We start from the raw sequence: 18855 nt of genomic DNA, 5'->3' as shown, positions 1-18855 counted from the left end.
GGTAGTTTGTGTCGGTAGAAGAAGAGGAGTCTGGAGGTCTGAGTGCGGGTCTGATGGAGCTGCTCAGATTCTGGTTTTAATTAAATAATTCGGTGATCTCAGAGAACTTTGAGCGGAGAGCCAGACCCGGTCCGCCGGATAAACTCTGGATCGGTCCGCCGGTGACCGCGGGAGGACATGTACCGGGGACGGCCTCCGCCGAGAGGAGGCTACCCGCCGCCGGCTTTCGAAGGCCGAGGGCCGAGGCCTTACCCGGCACCCGTCTACCGGGACGACCGGAGCCGGCCCAGGCCTCCCTACCACCCCGGATACCACGACCACGGACACCCGGAATCCTACCGCCGGTCCCCGCCGCGCAGGAGGTACCCGTCTCCCGGGGCGGGGAGCCACCGAGGCGGGGAGTACTGGGCCGGGGGTCCGCCGAGAGAGGTGAGTCCTCCGGGGATGAACGAGTCCGCCAGCCGAGTGAGGTCCAGATCCTGAGAAAATGAAAACTGAAACAAAGAGTCTGAAGTCTGTTCATTTACACAATAATAATAGTTTTCATGTCTCTTCAGAGAGAGTTGTGTTTGAAGTCAGCGTTTGTTTATTAGCACCTGCAAACCAAACTCCATTCAAAAAACTGCAGATTTAACACGGAACAAGCCTCCCTGTGTGACGTTAATGAAGTCAAACCAGAAGAGCTTAATCCTAAATTTACCCGACAAACATGATGTTTTGTATTCAGATTTTTTTAACTGCGTAATTACATAATTTTAAAATGTTTCTTTAAAACTCATCTTGCTAACACTAACTGTCAGCTAGCATGTAAACAAACAAACAAACAAACAAACAAACAGCTGTAAACCAAACTTCATTCAAAAAACTAAACAGGACTTAACGCGGTCCTGTCCGGTTACAGTGAAACATACTTTTCAAGCCAGAACATTAAATGTGACTGACAAGATATTGTTTATTTATTTTTAAATTTTTCTCTTCCTTTTTTCAATTTTTGAAGCAAACTTTGGCTTTTTTTTCTTTGAAAGTTTTTGCTTATTCTTAAAGAAAACCATTTGGCACAAAAATGGCGATTTGCTATTATTAGCAAATATTAGCAAATATCAGATATTATTTTCAATTATTGGAGATAAATTGATTTTTTAAAATAACCAAAAGTGAGACCACTTATCACAGCCAGAAACTGTAAAATGAGAAATAATTGTTGGATTTTCAAATGTCCAGCGGTCCCTGGACACATAAATGTGTCTCACTCCTCTGTGTTTTGCAGAGGTCTCCGTCACCTCGTGGTCCCCATGATCACAACCTGGTCATCACCGTTGGCAACGAGCTGATTGGACCGTCTGGCTCCGCCCCCTCACGACATCATGACAGGTAATCATGAAACAAACAGATGTTATTGGCTGGTTTGAGATGTTGGAGCACAAGAAGAAACAGCTAGTGGGCTCGTTCTGGTTCTCGTTGGATCTTTGAATGTGATGTTCACACCGGAGAAGCTCAAACTCTTCGGCTGAGAACTTCAGTCCATTTAAGTTCTGTCTCCCTTCAGGGACTACCCTCCTCGACCCGAGTATGAGCGGGGCCGGAGCCGGCCTCGCAGCCGCAGCCTGGACCGGAGCCAGGCCAAGAACCGGGGCTGGAGCAGGAGCCACAGTCCAGACCGGAGCCGGGTCAAGAGCCAGGCACGGAGCAAGAGTCGGGCGAGGAGCAAGAGCCGGCCCCGCAGCCAGAGCCGCAGTCCAGGCCGGAGCCGAGCCAAGAGCCGGGGCCGGAGCAGGAGCAAGAGTCGCAGTCCAGACCGGAGTAGGGCCAAGAGCCGGGGTCGGAGCAGGAGCCGCACTCCGGACCGAAGCCGAGCCAAGAGCCGGGGTCAGAGCAGGAGCAAGAGTCGCACTCCGGATCGAAGCCGGGCCAAGAGCCGGGGCCGGAGCAAGAGCCGCCTCCACAGCAGGTCTAGATCCAGGTCCAGGTCCAGAGGGCGGAGCTACGGGCGCAGTAAGAGCCATCAGAGGAGCCACAGTCGCAGTGTGAGCAGCAGCAGCTCGAGCTCGAGCAGCGGAAGCGACAGCGATGAGAAGTCCAGAAAAGAGTTCAAAGAGCTGGAGACGGCCCGGCGCAGGAAGGAGCTTGAGGAGATGCTGAGTCTGCCGACTAAATCAATCCTAAAGAAACGCACCGATTCCGAGGACTCGCCGTCACTCATGGTAGGAGGCCAATAATCCAAATCCCTGTGATTCTCAATTACTGCCTGCGGGCCAAATTTGATCCCCCTAACCATGTTCTCATATAAAACAAAAATAAATTGATTGACATTGTGAATAATTTTTGTCCTTTTAGTCTCCATAAGGTGACAGAGTGAATAAAACAGCATCAAAATAGAGCTTGTTGGTCAAAAAAAAGAGCCAGTGGAGGATCCCCTACACCCCCGCACAGAGGTCCTAGCTAAGACCCCAGTGTCCTAAAATCCTTGAGCCTCTTTAAACCTTAGAGATGTCCTACAATTCCGGAAATCTGACTAAAATTCTTGAAATGTCCTGAAGTCGTAGAAATATGTATAGGCCAGCTGTGACTGGCCTCTGGCGTCCTGTCCCTGTCCTGACTCCTTTGGGTCCAAGTCCTGAGTCCTGAGATGATCCTTGGTCCGAAGGTGTCACTCAGCTATGTTTCTGTGTTTCAGACCTCCGACTCTCCCAGAGGTCACGACGGCGCCAATATGTCACGGGTGGCCGACCAGCTGCTGCAGGCGGTCAGGGGTATGGAGCCTCACACGGTGGCCTCCATGCTGTCGGAGCTAAGGTCTGACCCGCAAATGGCTCACCGCGCTGGTCTCGATGCCGAAATCAAAGAGATCCTCCACCTGCTGGGGGAGCCGGCAGGGGCCAACGCCCAGGAGAAGGCCGTGGATGACATCGATGATGAGGAGAGGTTCCTCTATGGAGACTCGGAGGAGGCCAAACCTCCTCCAGAGTCCGAGCCAATCCAGCACCATGCACTGGATCTGTACGGGGACGTGACGGAGGAGGCCTTGTACGGAGACTACCCCCCACAGAAACCCGTCATCACTCAGATGTATGGCCTCCCGCCAGGGGCCTTGCAGCACCTACAGGCCCCACCCTCCATTGCTGAGATGGACATGAGGTACGCGAGCCGGGCCTCCATCAGCCCTGACCGGAACATCACAGTGCAGGTGTCGAACCCTGCCATCCCTCCAGGGACGGAGCCACTGGAGGAGGGTGAGCGTCAAGCTCTGGAGGAGTACGAGAAGATCCAGGACCTGCTGAAGACCATCGGCCTAGACCTGGGCGTGTCGGAGATCAGCAAGATGGCCGCCAGGACCAAAGAGCGTCTCCATGGAAACAAGCCACCTCCAAAGACACCCACACGTCGCAGGCGGTATTCCTCGGGCAGCTCAGATGGCAGCCGGAGCCACAAGAGGCGGACCCACAGCTCCAGCAGTAGCAGCAGCAGCAGTCGCAGTCGCAGCCGTGGCCGGGGGGGCAGCTGGAGCAGCAACGACGGCCGCAGGAAGAGCTCGGCGCCACCCAGATCTCACAGAGACTCCAAGGAGACCAACGCTGTGCCGAAAGCACCGCTGCCACAAAAAGAGCCACCGTCACAAACCGCCAATCCCAAAATCCTGCCCCCTCAACCCGGGGTGCCCATACCCGCCTCCCCCCCCTCGCAGGTCCACGGCATGTTGCCCGTCGCATTAATGGTCCCGCCGGGTTACGGCCATTACGGAAACTACCTTCCCTACATGCACCAGCAGTGGCCGCCCATGTACCACCCCCCGCCCCCCAACATGGCCCCTCCCCCTCACACACCAGCCCCGACGAGTTCCCGCCCCACTCTGCCCTACAAGCACTCCTTCAAAAAAACCGGGCCCTGAGCCAGGGGTCAAAGGTCGGTCAGTCTTTAAAGGAATAATTCCCATATAAAACGAGACAATTATAAACCAGTTTGTTTATTTATTGTTAGTTTTGTGAGAGAATCTTTTTTTTTTTTTTTTTTAATTTTTGATATAAATAAATTCTGATGATTAGGAACCTTATTTATATAGCACTTTTATTAACAAGGTTACAAAGCGCTTTTCAGTCAAGCAGCAGATTAAAAACAAGGCAGCAATAAAATAACAAAGAAACTGTGTCGTCAGGTGTGGCGAAGAGTTCAGCTCAGGACGGCGAGAGGGGACGAGTCAGCGGCCACGAGAAGAGAGTGTCGGAGGAGCAGAACAACGAGAGCCAGAAACAAAAGGTGTGTGCCTCGAGTTGATCAGGTCATGTGACTGCAGGTGAGACAGGTGAGGTTACCTGACTCTTTGTCTTGTGTGGAGGTTCTGGAGGAGAGAGAGAAGCTGAAGCAGGAGCGAGAGATCAGGATGAAGAAGAAAGAATATCTGATGAAGGAGCTGGAGAGGCTCAGGAAGCAACAAGTGAGAACACACAGATGCCGCGAATCATGCACGAAACACGCATGAAACACATGAAACACACATGAAACACACAGGAAACACACATGACAAATGCCCGAAACATGCATGAAACACGCATGAAACACGCATGAAACACATGAAACACATGAAACATGCACAAAACAAGCATGAAACACACGAAACATGCACAAAACAAGCATGAAACACGCATGAAACACTTGAAACACACGAAACATGCACAAAACAAAAAGCATGAAACACACGAAACATGCACAAAACAAGCATGAAACACACGAAACATGCACAAAACAAGCATGAAACACACGAAACATGCACAAAACAAGCATGAAACACACGAAACATGCACAAAACAAGCATGAAACACACACGAAACATGCACAAAACACACATGAAACACACACAAAAACACGCATGAAACACACAAAAAACACACATGAAATACACATGAAAAACACACACATGAAACACACACGAACACGCATGAAAAATGCCGAAACATGCATGAAACATGCATGTAACACGCATGAAACACACACAAAACACACATGAAACATGTTATTTTGAAAGTTTTTATTTTATGTTCTTATAGTTTTCAGGTTTTTCTTTTATGTATTTTGTGGTGAAACTGAAGTTTCACATTTGTGGACAAAAAAGATTTCGTAGTTCTTAATAGTGCAGGTCGTGTTCGGTGTAGTTTACGGAGTGTTTGGCGATGTGTGCAGCACGCTGTACGTCATTCGGTTTACTTTATGGAGTTTGCAGCATAGTGTACCTTATATTTGTCGCAGTTTATGTAGCGTTCAGCAAAGTGTGCAGCATCGTGTACGCAGTGTTCAGTGTAGTTTTGTGTGGTGTGTGCTCTCTGTCACGTTCGGGTGGTTTAATCGTTAAAACGTACGTGAATGTTCCCAGCTGACGGAGAGGAGAGAGATGTATGTTTGTCGTGTCTTCAGGCGAGCTCCTGAGGAAGAAGCGGCGGGAAAAGGGCGGCCACAAAGACCCTCTGCTGCAGGAGATCAGCCACCTGCAGGAGGAGGTCATGGCTCAGATCTCCAACCTGCGCAAAGAGCACGAAGCCGCAGAGAGGAAACGCAACGAGATCGAGAAGGTCGCGCTCATCCTCGGCCTGATGCCGTCTGACAGGCCCCGCAGGAGCGTCAAACCGGCCGATGGCCAGGAGGACGAACCGCCGCCACCCCCGCCGCCACCAGAGAAGAAGAACCGTGAGGCGGAGTGGAGTCCTGATGGACGGCAGGCGGCCAGCAGCTCCACAATAAAGGTACACACACCTGCAGAGGAGGTAAAACAGGAAGTACTATTGAAGCATAGCTAGGGCTCGTCAGCGCCACACTCCGTATTTATGAAGCAGCTTAGATTAACACTTTATCTTCAAAGTAAATAACATTTTATAGTTTATGATTGAAACTCAGATCAGAAGCTAATCGTTAAAGTATTGATCGGTTATTGGTGGTCTCGCCTGTTAAGAAGCTTGTTTGTGTGTGTAGATAGTCGGCCTGTTTGTTTTACTTTACTTTGACTTTGTCGCCGACTGAGAGGACGAGGAGGGATTTTATCTGCCAAACACATGCTGAGATGCTGATAACGTTTGTGGGTTTTCGCCGTACTTAAATGGGTATATTCCCCCTGTATTTAGAGATGTAAAATAAAAACCAGAATAGCTAGAACATGAATTCTTTTAGCAGCAGGAGGCGGAGGTTTCCGTCAGCACTCGTACGCATATAATGATGTCACTGAGCTGCGGTCACAAACACGTGGCGGCGCCAAAGGAACGAACGATCAGTCAGCACCTTTGCGCTCCGCTCATGAAAAATGAGCATGAAAAACAAAATAACGTAGAGTCAAATAACTTGCATTCAGAAATATTTTTTCATTAAAAAATTGTTTGGCTCGACTTTTTTTTGTAAAAACTCATGAAAAAAATTTGATAAAAAAACAAAACCGTTGACCGTTTCAACACTTTCATCAGTTATTCTGGTGTATTGAATTACATAACCTTTTAGTTTTGTTTGTACAGATTTAAAGTTATGAAGCATTTCAAGGGCCTCCTGGAAATAACATCACAATAAACAAAAATACCAGTTTCGGCGCTGGAGGACTGTTTCTGTTTCAGAGTTCTAATGTCATAAAAAAACTATGTCATAAATTCTCAAATTAAAAGTGAATTCAGGCAGCAGTGGTGTTGTTACCTGAACTGTAGTACGTCACCTTACAATAACACAACAGTCATTTATTACAGGCGCTTCGACTTTGCTAGGTTGTTTCTTTTTCACAATAAAAGCCTGTAAGGAAAGGGATTATGTCCTTTGAGCCACTGAAAGGCTTTTATTGTGAAACTTTAGTGTTTAAACTCTGGTGCAGCAGAATCGTAATGACTCCACTGGCAACAGGTACTTTAATGTTAAAACATTTTGTGAATATTCAGGGTTCAGCTTACAGAGAAATGTTCAGATTTTATTAAACTGGACAAGATCGTCTGATCTTGTTGTTTTGAACATAGATAGCTGAGAGTTTATGATGACAGGAACATGTGACGCTCTTAAACTGCTGGATTTCGATTGTAAATGTGAACGCTGTCATCGCAGGACGAGTCTGTTAAAAGACAAAGTTTATTTGTCACAACTCTGATCTGAAACGTTGAAGTGAGTTTGAGGTTCCGATCGATGTAAAAGCGACTGTTGTTGGACTCTTGTTTATCGCGTGTTTTTGAACGTCCTCGAAGGCTGGAGCTCAGTGAAGGTGAGAAACTTTTACATTTTCACATTTTGTTGAGTTTTAAAGCCAGAACTGTGAATCCTGTCTTTGTCTGCAGTCACCCACCATGTTCACTCCACTCCTCCATCTTTGTTTCTTAGCAGACTTCAGCCGTGCCGCCGCCGGCCGGACAACGCCAGACTTCAGCCGGAGCCGTCCGCCAGCCCCGACAAGCCGCCTATAGTCATTGTCGCCGCCCCGGCTCTTCCTCCGACCCCACCCCCGCCTCCAACCCCGCCCCCAGAGCCGTTTGAATACTATGACGCCGGAAACCACTGGTGCAAAAACTGTAACGTCACCTCTGGTTCCATGTTTGATTTTTTCACGCACTTGCACAGCAAGACGCACCGAAAGGTTTGTTTTCATATTTGACAAGTTTTACACCAAATCTTTGACCAGATTCACAACGTTTAAAAAGTTCATATTTGGCTGTTATGCCATTACTGTTCTTCTTCAGAGGTAATAGAGATAAAGCAGTGTAATTCAGACAGCAGATGTGTTATTGACATTTGAAAAGAAGAAGAATAAAATGCGAGGATGTCCCCTCAGGATGTCCCCTCAGGATGTCCCCTCAGGATGTCCCCTCAGGATGTCCCCTCAGGATGTCCCCTCAGGACAGGAGCGAGTAAGAGTCAACCCGAGTGTTGAGTTTGGCCTTTTGTGAAATATTGATATACAGTCAGAAAGTCCTGATGTCCTCAAACGAGTAATCCCGAGAAGTATCTAAGTTTGTTACTTTTGCTAAAACTGCTCAAATATGAATTCGTTATCAATCTACAAACATTAATCATAAATTAACAAGTTTCCGTCATAAAATGTGATCAGATGTGACTGACTTTGCAGAGATGGTCCTCATTTTATTTGTACATATAAGTGTCTTTTGCTTTTGCTGGCACTAGTTGGGTCAAAAAATGTCCGCAGACAAGGACAACATGTCCTAATGTCTTCATAGGATGACATTTCGTTTTGTGTCCGTTTACACAGCGAGGGTTCTTGCATGGTTGGCCTTTCATTCACATGGCAACAGCATTCTGGGGGAAAATGCAAACTTTTGAAACTGGGTTCCAGAGTGTAATCTTTCGATAACGGCAGTCCTGTCGCCGTGGAAACTGGCGATGATCCTGTGAGAACAGCGACTTCACGGCTGCACTTCATGCAGGCGAGTAGTCTACTTCTGTGGTGTGTCATTGCAAAATTACACCTCAAACTGCTGGCCTGGCATGCAGACCACAGCGTTTTTGGTTGTTTCTGTGGATCCGTGTACACGATAACGCAAACGTTATCATACGAACACGGCTTATTTTAAAAAACACAAAGGAAAGACTTTTGTGCTTATAGTTGGGCCGTACTCGCCAAACGTGGCCTTACACTTCCTTCGTCTTTTCTCAGACCTGTTGTCCTTATTCATGGAGACTTTTGTGCCGTCTCATGACAGCTGTTAATTTGGATGAACTCGTTTGAGGACAGTTGGACTTTATTATCGTCTTGTTTGAGGACATTGTGACTTTATTTTTGTCTCATTTGAGGACATTGGGACTTAATTATCGACTCATTTGAGGACATTTGAAACTTTATTTTTGTCTCATTTGAGGACATTGGGACTTAATTATCATCCCGTTTGAGGACATTTGAGACTTTATTATTGTCTTGTTTGAGGACTAACAGTTGTCAGCTGTGATAGAAAATATATTTTTGTTGTTGTCATAATCATACCTGAACATTCAATTTTCCCGTCTCTTCTCAGACTCTGGACCCGTACGACCGGCCCTGGGCCTCCACTCCCACCAAAATCAGCAAGAATCTGTCGTCAGAAGAGAAGCTGACGAAACCAGCCAAAGGTATCTGCACTGCACATCCGTCATTCCTCTTCAAGTCATCACCATGCTGCCTTAAATCCCCATGATTTTGGTGTCTGAGCCGCTGAATTTTGTTAGCCATCTTCTGCTTCCAGGTGGATCTGTGCTGCACTTTCTGTGTCTTTTAATGAAAAACAGTGCTAACGAAGTGACAAAGACTCTCCTGGACCTGCAGAGGATACTCCTGTCCTCGTCTCTGACATCAATTCATTTGTTTTTCATGTCTCATCTTCAAGTGAAGGCTGTAAACGTAGTGCAGACGCCTTCGGAAAGGTGCTTTCACATCTGTCCTTGTAGTGCCACTCATCCTGCAGTAACCTTGATGCCACTGAGCATTCAAAACTTTTCTGTCAGTTACTGCTGTGAAACAAGGTCTCTGATCTTTACACCATTTATTCTTCACGTGTTTTATAAACACAAGTCACCTCTCTGACGCTCCCCTGTTCTAACAGGTACCCTAAAAGGAGACATCCACCAGGTAAACATGATTGTCAGTTTACTTTATTGCCACCTGTGTGTTTGAAACGTGCTGGCGTGTGTTTTGCTGCAGGTTCAGAGTTCTTGCTGCCTGTCAGAGGACTCTTCTGCCTGCTGTGTAAAGAGTTTTATGGAGACGCCATCTGTGCAGAAGAGCACGTCACCACACACGCTCACAACGAGAAGTACAAGGTATGAAACTGAAGGAGAATTGACACAGACAAACATGAAGGGCTGAGAACCGACTTCAGGATGCTCTTGTAGCTTTAAGGGCCTTTCATTCTCAATTCAATGTCAGTTTTATTCAGAAAGGAGCTCAGTGAATTATTCAAAGTCCCCTGGCAGACTAGACCTATATCAGCCCAACTAGGGGCTGGTCCAAGGCAAACCAGAGCCAGCCCTAATAAACTTTATCAAAGAGGAACTTTAGAATGTTTAAAGTAATGTCATGTGGTTTCTGTTTTCAACATTCTTATCCTGTTGCGGTGCGAGCTCCTGGACTAACTCAGGACATGTTTTAGTTTGTTTCAGTCTACGGAAGATACAGAGTGTCTACATACGTGTTTTGATGCCTTTTTTTTCTTTCAAAGTAGACCACAATGATTGTTGTCATCTCTTTAATGATATTTCCAAAATGTTATTGTTTGTAAAAAAGTGAGGCAGATCATAGAACCAAAACCTTACAGGTTGTTTATTTTTGCTGTTTCTTCATTATTTTTTTTCCCCTGCCAAGATAGTGTTATTCTTTTGACATTTTTTTTTTTAACATTTCAGGTGATTCAAACCATTTGCGATTTGAATTTTAGTGTTAAATTTCAGACATTGATGTCCCTGCAGATGCTAATACATCTGAATCACTGTGATTTGAATTGAAATCACAGAGTCATAAATCTTGCATTCGTAACTCCCACACGACATTCCCATATTTCCAGGCTCTAGGTTAAATTTTACAAGTATAGTTTGTATGTTTCAGTTGATTATTTGATGTATTGGTCTGTTCAAAGTTTTAAAATTATTTCTCTCACTGTCCTTTCTCTCTGTTTTGATGCCTTCGTCACCAGAAACAAATGTACGAGAATCCTTTGTATGAACAGAAGAGGAATCTGGACCGCCAGGCTGGACTGGCCTCCGAGAACAGCGGGAAGAAACGCAAACATGAAGACGAAGAGAAAGGGAACAAGGACAAGGAGGAAAAGTCCAAACACAAAAAGGAGAAAAAGGACAAGGAGAAGAAGAAGGAAGAGGACTTTACTGTTCAGAAGGAGGCGAAATTTAAAAAGGAGGAAGACGAAGAGGAGAGGCTGAAAACGAGCAAGAAAGAGGAGGATTTTAAGAATACCAAAAGCCTGGAAGAGGAGAGGCCTTCTTACAGCAAGAAAGAGGAGGATGAAAAATTTAAATACAGTAAGAAGGATGATAAATACCGCTACAGCAGAGAGGAAGAGGAGCGTGGTAAATACAGCAGGAGAGAAGAGGACGACCGATACAAATACAGCAAAGAAGAAGAATACCAGTACCGGTATCGCAGGGATGATGATGATGACCGTCCCAAATATGGTCCAAAAGAAGAGTATAAATACGATAAATATTCAGACTATAGATCCAAATATGACAAAGAGCGAGATGAAGGAAAACTTAAGGCTGAGAAAGAAGCTTTGAAAAAGCCTGCTCCAGCAAAACCAGCAGGGAAGCCGGAGGTCAGCAAGCCCGAACCTCAGCCAAAGCCGTACGAACTGCCCAAAATCATGTGTGGTCCTAGTCCGGCCATGAGAGCAAAGCTCCGCAAACAGAACCTGGAAACCGGTAAATCAGCATCTGCCACAATAACCCCTTCATTTGGAAAGTTCACATGGAAAAAGAGGGAGAATGTTCTCGCAAAGGAGGCAGAAAAAGTTGCCGCAGAGTTCATCAAAGATGATGAAGCGGCTGCAAATCAAGGCCAGACGTCTGTGGAGGATTCCTTTGCTAAATCCATGGCTGCTGCTAAAGAGATCGCCCAAAAGCTGGGGGGCCAACAGGGCGGGCCTTCTCCCTGGGTGTCCAATGGCGCCAACCGGGGAAGGATCCGGCCCAACCTCCCTGCCCCCGCAGGGAGGGGAAACAGGAGAGCAGCTATGACGGGTAGACCTGCACCTCTGAATACCTTCCTCTCCATGCGATCGCAAACTCCTGGTTTAATGGGACCATTTCCAATAGAAGTACCATCATTCTCTGATAGCCTCACAAGGGCTCTGAATCCTCAGCCACCAAGTGGTGCACCTGGGACAGTCGGGTGTACGCTCACATCAGCCCCTGCACCGGTACCTGAACCGATGCCCACATCAGCATCTGCACCGGTGCCCACATCATCACCCGCACCAGCACCTGCTCCGGTGCCTGCATCAACACCTGCACCTGTACCTGCATCGTCGATGTCAAGACCTCCACCATTTGATCCTAAACATCCACCGCCGATGTTAAGACCACAACCATGTGATCCTAAAAATCTACCACCGATGTTCAGACCTCCACCATTTGATCCTAAACATCCACCGCCGATGTTCAGGCCTCCGCCATTCGAGGCTAAATCTGCACCACTAGTTTCTAAACCTGCCCCAGTGGAGGCAAAGCCTGCACCACCTGCAGCTACCTCTGCACTGTCTAAAAGTACCCTTGCTCCATCTGTTGGTAAACCAGCACAACCAACAATGATAAAGATTGTGTCTGACGTGGCAGCTCCTGGCGTTCCAGAGAGCGAGCAAACTCGTACGGTGTTTGTCAAGCCTCCACCTCTCACGACCATGGCTGACGGAGCTCAGAAGTCTGACAAACACAAGAGTAATCTGGCTGCAGCCAAAGCCCAGGACTTATTCGACATCTTCTACAGCAGTGTTGGCCAAACGGGCCCCTCCTCCATCACCAAACCAGCAGCAGATGTCAGAGCTGACGAGAGCAGCACCAGTAAAATTCAGCTCCCTACCCCACAAGCATCAGAACCAACACCTCAGGGTCAGCCAGTGACCCAGTCCCAACCGCCCTCTGAGGTCTGTAAATCTCCGCTACCAGCCTCACGAAGTTCCCAAACCCAACCAGAGTCACCACGTCTCCAAATCAGACAAGAGTCACTAATTCCCCAAACCCAACCAGAGTCACCAACTCCTCAAACACAACCAGAGTCACCAAGTCCCCAAACCCAGCCAGAATCAGACATTCAAATTGCATCAGTTTGGTCCTTGCAGTCCACCCAAGATCCAACAGCTAAGGTGGCTCCATCTGGAACACAAAGAAACCAATCAAAACTGAGTCCACCAGCCCATTTTGAGGCTCAGAGTGTACCCAAAAACCAGTCCTCATCTCCTAAATCTGACTCCCAAAACACCCAACAAACCAAGCCTGCTGAGCTGGACCCAACCCCTCAACCTCAGTCCCAGCCCAAAGAGCACCAACCAGACCAGAATACCCATCCTGACAGAGCTCCAGAACCTGAGCTCAAGCCAATCCCCAAAACTAGGAGCAAGAGAACTCCTCCTGCCCCCCGCCCTGTCCGACAAACCAGATCTCAAACCAGATACCAAACACGGCGGCAGCAGCAGAGCCAGTCTGAGCCAGAGCTCGAGATGCCATCAGGGGACTCTGATTTGGTAGATTCATACTCAAAGGGTCTGGATACGTCAGATCCTGGCTCTGGGTTGGAGGCAGAGGAGGGGGCACCCACAGAGGATGACCCTGGGAAAATGGAGATCACCCCAGAAACCCTGGGCCTCCCCTCAGATATAACCTCCCTGAACTTTGATTACAATTTTAACTTTGAGTAGGAGCTGCCCAGACAGGGTGTGTCTGTAAAATCTCTCCAGGAAGTCTTTGGTCAGTAAGCTTTTGGACTTAAAGGCAGCTGGATGTCACGTGGCAAGAAAGACAATGACAATGACACTGACCTTCATCTGTTTCAAGAACCAATTTCGACATTTAGGGAAACCCTCTTGTAGTCCGCCCTCTTCAGAGTCAGATGTTGGATATCAGTTTGAATCCAGTACAGATGTGGTGAGTCCTTGGATGGCGAAGGGATGACATGTTCTACTCTCCATCTGATTGGCTCGTACTCGTTGCCTTCGTGGGTCGGATTGGTTACGATTTGGCACGAGGAGTGGGATTCGTGAGGGTAAGACTGGCAGGTCATTCCTTCGTTGTCCTAGGATTTGCAAAATTTGGGTCCAGGATGTCTCTGCACCTGCAACAAAATTTCCCCAAAACAATCAATGTGAAAATAATTGCTTCAAAGTATTTCCTTTGTGTTCAGAGTTACTTTACAAGGTCAGAAGGTATGAATCTGTTCTTCATGGTTATCGGACACAATCTACGGTCCCACAGAAGGTGGAGACATTTTTAAGGGGTTGTGAGAAAATCATCAGGACAAGAAATATGAAATATTGGACTTTATTCTTGTGAATTACTGGATAATATTTCTTCTTTAGGCGTCTAAAATTACACAAATAATCACTTATTGTTTGCGACCCACAGAAATGTGTCTTATTTTAAGGGTTTAAGAGAAAATGTTTTGGAAATCTTTATGAAAAATTAAGAAATCACAAACTCATCAAACTAATACCCGTCTTTTCAGCCGACTGTGAAATAAATGTGACACTGTTTTCTTTGAGGGTCACAGATTTCTCTTTGTCCACAGGTTTAAATGTGTCGTCCTGCAGGTGAGGAGCTGAACGCAATACCTGTTGTTTTTCTTGTTTTATACTTTAACTTAATTTCTGTTGAAACGGCGACGAGTGACAAAAAAGAGTCGGACCAAAAGCAGCTCGGTTCATTCTGCCGTTGAGCTGAATCCGGGTTCGTGTTTGACGTACTGATCTGAGGTCAGTGCTCGTGTGTCAGAAAACAAACACTCGCCTTGTAAAATCTGTTGCTTCAAGTAGTTTTAATAAAAGTTAGTGAAGAATCGACAGCGGCTCTGTGTTTTTATACAAACCTTTTCTCCTGTAACCAACCACCTTTACACCACAAGTGCTCCAGGTGCAAAGTTGATGTTGAATGCTCGTGATAAATTAAAGGATGAAGAGTTCCTTTACGTGTTGCTGAATAAACTCTTTAAAAACCCTCTTGGATCAGCTGAAAATCGTCAGAGCTGAAAATGGGGCCAGTTTTCACACAGACAACCGGCAACACTGACAGGCAACTAAAAACAAAACATGGGCTACTAGCAACACAGTTGGGCAAATAAACCATGAACGTGAGAATAAAAATAAGTATTTATTCATTAATTTATATCGCTTATTTGATAGAGACGATGCAAATTAACAGAATAAAACTTCAGCCTGTTAAGAACTGTAGTCCCAACCAGCAGGAAACATTCCCACAACATTAGCTTATGTTACCTACAAGGTGTGATGTAATAAAGAAAACGTTTTAATATAACGTTCAAAGAACATTTTAAGGATGTTTTATCATTTCAAATCATGTTCCTGTGAGGTTAAACGCTGACTGAGACGTAACGTTTGAGCTGAAAGACGTTTTGGTGACGTTGAGGTGACAGATCTGAGGACGTTCTGTATGAAACGCTCCCACAGTGTTACATGAGAACAAAGGAAGAACATTTTCAAAGCAACATTCAGAACATGTTATTGAGGACTGAGATCATGCAACATTTTTTAAATGAAAATAAAATGTGATACGTTATCAATGTAAAATATACATAGAGAGAGAATGTTGTCCAAACTTTAAGAAAAACATCTTGAAGAAAACTTGCCACTGAAATCCTTACTAAAGCTGATTATTTATTGATCAGTTCTTATTTATTATCAGTTTAACAATCAGACTCTTTAAAAGTCTTACTAGAATCCATTAATCTAAAAATAGTAATAAAAATGTCTTAAATCAGTCTTTCAGAAGTCTTAAAAATGCTCAGACATGGGAATTATTTTCATTCTGTTTCTCCATTAATTTTATGAATCTGTATTTAAGATTTTAAAATAACTCTTATGAATTTATTATCATTATTTTTTAAGTAATGAGAGTCCTCTGCTGTGAATGTCTCCGTAAAAGTGCTTTATGTCACAATAAATATTAGGATCAAATCGTCCGTCACCCTGAGTTACAGCTGACTGATGATTTCTGTCCGAGCAGATTCTGTGTTGATTTGGTTTCACAGGAAAAGACGAGTTTCCTGCGGGAAGGCAAGACGAGCTGCTTTGGAAAACTCACGTTTACATTAACTTTGTGTTTTTGACAAGAAACGACATACAAAACACATTTTCTCGAATTCTTGTTCATATCCAGGATTTGTTCTTGTTTTGTTTAACGCTCTGATTTTTGGGATTCACCGATGTTTTCTTCTTTTTGCTTTTTTCGAAGCTCAGAGAAAATATTACGAGCGGTCCAGAGCGCTCTGACCGAGATAAGAGAAAAACATCTCGCTTTCACAGGCCACAAATTATTGTCCAACACAAAGAAAAGTAAGTTTTTGGAATTTTTTGAGGAACATAAAAAAAATGCACAAACATCATTTAATCATGTTTAGATGATATTTTAGAGTATTATAATAACTTTATTCTTAGATTTCAGAGCCAAATATATACTGTGATACTTGGTGCGTTGATCCCAGTTACTGTGACTTTAGTTACTGTGTAACTGACTGACCACAGTTGAATGTAACTAAGTACATTTATACAACCACTGTAATCAAGTACAGATCTGAGGAACTTTTACTTTACTCAAATACTTTAATCTCATTCCCCTTTTTTCTCTTCTACTCCACGACACTTCAGAGGGAAATATTGAATCTTTTACTCCACTACTATTATTAGATAACTACTTTACAATTTCAGATTTTTTCACACAAACCTAAAAATATAAAAATAAGTGCAGCTGAAAAAAATAGTCCATTCATTGGAAAATTAATTGGCAGCTATTTTTTATTTTATCACCTTGAAGCTTCGGAGCGTTTGATGCTTCTGGACTCGACTTCTCTCATGTTTCTGCATGAGGCCTGAAGTGTTTCTGGAGTTTTGTACAAAACGTTTCGTGAAACGAGCTGAACTCTGCTCTGGACTGAAGATCTGCTTTTAAACTGAACAACGACTTAAAACGGGAATCACAGACGATCAGCTGATTTTTTTTGTTTTGTTTTGTGTTTTTGGTTGTAATTTGACCGTGATGAAAAAATCCTTTTCTCGTCTCTGATGTGAAGCAGCGGAAACACAAACAGTTAAAGTTTGATGTCACTTTTATCCGTTTCTCTGCTGAGAACAAACTGGACGCTAAACTGTTTGAACAGACGGAGAGAAACTTGTTGTAATGGCCCTTTAAAGGAAGAACCAGAGCCTGTCGAATGTGACGATAAATAAAGTTTGGTTACAGTGAATGACAGAGTGTTGTGATGTTTATGACGTGAATATTAATCGTATTAACCCTTTGAAACCACTGAAACAGTTTCACAGACATTTAGCCCTCTGAGACCTCAGCAGATTAGTTTGATTTCTTTTAAAAAAGACATAAAATGTCATGAAAGAAATTATTAAAATATGACAGAAAAAAAGGGTGAAATAGCCAGAAAATCACATTTATAATTAATATAATCATTTATTAAAATGCACAGCAGATATTTAGGCTGTATATTTATCTTTATTTATTTATTTATAGTTTTTTTTAGTTTATTTTAGCACTTTCTTCCGGTCATTTTCCCTTTTTTAAACTTTTCTTTTGCTAATCTTGTGCTCATTGTCACTTTTGTTTTTGTAACTTTTACGCGTCTTTCTAATATTTGTGTCTTTTTCAGTGAAGCTGCTCATCGTCTTCGTTCTATAAGAACTCGTGCACTTTGCTCCGGTCTTAAAGGGTTAATAATAAGATGGTGCTGGTTTGTGTTAAAGTCAGACGCTGCAGGAAACAACAGCAGCTGAGTCTGTTTTATGAGTAACGTTTCACTTGTTCTGTTTCTGCTCCGTTAACCCTTTCAAACCTGCAGCGATAGCAGTTTTCCTGAGCTGCGTTCAGACGTCTTTCACAAAAATTTAACCCTCTGAGACCTCAGCGGATTAATCTGATTTCCTTCAAAAACTAAAAATTGCAAGGAATTCGCAAAAAGGGCCAATAAAATTACATAAAAATTGTCTTGTTTTGTTTTGTTTTCAAAAGGGGAGGATTATTGGAAACTTATTCCAAAAATTGAGGAAAAAATTCCAAAAGTTATATTCAGAATTATGATAATTTTGTTTTTCAAACTTTTTTAAAGAAAAAAAATTGAATAGAAATATATTTTTGAAAGTCATGTTTGTGTTTATTTTATTCTTCTTCTTTTTTTTTTTTTTTAAAAATACTATTTTCAGGGTATTTTCTTGCAACTTTTTTACATTTTTTTTGTGCAAATTTTTGGTTCATGTCTTGTTAAGTTGCTCGTTGTCCTCACCCCGTGTTTTTGAAAGAACTCAAACCAATTTGCTCAGGTTTGAAAGGGTTAATGTGTTGCACTCTGACCAGGAAGTTACACAGCGGCTGTTGTGTTGCTTTTTGGTTTGTTTGTTTACATTAAAGTGTCTCCACGTCTGTCAGCGGCTGCATCCAATAAAAGTTTTAAAAAAATTAATGAAATAAAAATAAACACTGGAGCGGTGTTTATTTGGCAGTACATCCAACTGACCTCACACACAGCGGCGGTCTGTCACCATGACGACGAGCTTCACTGAGACTTTTCTGACACTTTGTGCAGAAACTCTTTGGTTGTTTAACCCTTTGAAACCTGAGCGCAGTGACCTCATTTCCTTGAAAAACACGGGGAGGCGGTGATGAGCAACAAAAAAAGAAATGACCCCAAAATTACCTGAAAATTTGTAAAAATAAAATAAAAAAGACAGAAAAAAGTTTAAGAAAATCAACAGAGAAATGGCCAATAATTGTTAGAATGTTTTGAACATTTTTAATATCTATATATGTATATTGTGTTATATACTGTAAATATAGTTTGTCCGTTTTTTTTCTAAATCTACATTTATTAATGCCGTCAAGATAAAAAATTAATTTTTAAAAAAGTATTACTAAGTTACTCATTTCTTTTTTCTCTCCATGTTTTTGGAAGAAATCTGCACAATCTGGTTTCAAAGGGTTAAAAACTGACGTCTGTCCAGGTTTTAAAGGGTTAACCCGGCTGTTCAAAATCAAACTGGAAACAACATAAACATATAAACACGTACGTATGTTTATGGCAAACAATATGAAACATTTCCATGATTTTCGGCTTCACTGTAACAGACCTCTCCGTATGGAAGTAACAGGAGTACTTGTACTGCAGTAATACATCTGCTTATAATGCAGTACCAG

The 18855-nt window shown here is 43.9% G+C and overlaps 1 protein-coding gene across 1 annotated transcript; it reads left to right on the top strand.

Moving 5' to 3' along the window:
• Positions 1-14486, top strand: LOC121954286 (zinc finger protein 318-like). Its single transcript, XM_042501673.1, is given in 12 exon segments — positions 1-429; positions 1268-1371; positions 1547-2201; positions 2675-3862; positions 3864-3908; positions 4183-4251; positions 4331-4430; positions 5404-5729; positions 7397-7576; positions 8967-9060; positions 9629-9747; positions 10617-14486. Coding segments are annotated over 12 exon segments (5865 nt in total). The 5' UTR covers positions 1-177; the 3' UTR covers positions 13350-14486.
• Positions 14487-18855: the final 4369 nt, after the last annotated feature.

The sequence above is a fragment of the Plectropomus leopardus genome, chromosome 15, assembly GCF_008729295.1.
Source record: "Plectropomus leopardus isolate mb chromosome 15, YSFRI_Pleo_2.0, whole genome shotgun sequence".
Classification (NCBI taxonomy): domain Eukaryota; kingdom Metazoa; phylum Chordata; class Actinopteri; order Perciformes; family Serranidae; genus Plectropomus; species Plectropomus leopardus.
The sequence above is the reverse complement of the archived record's forward strand: the minus strand, read 5'-3'. Positions and strand labels throughout refer to the sequence as shown.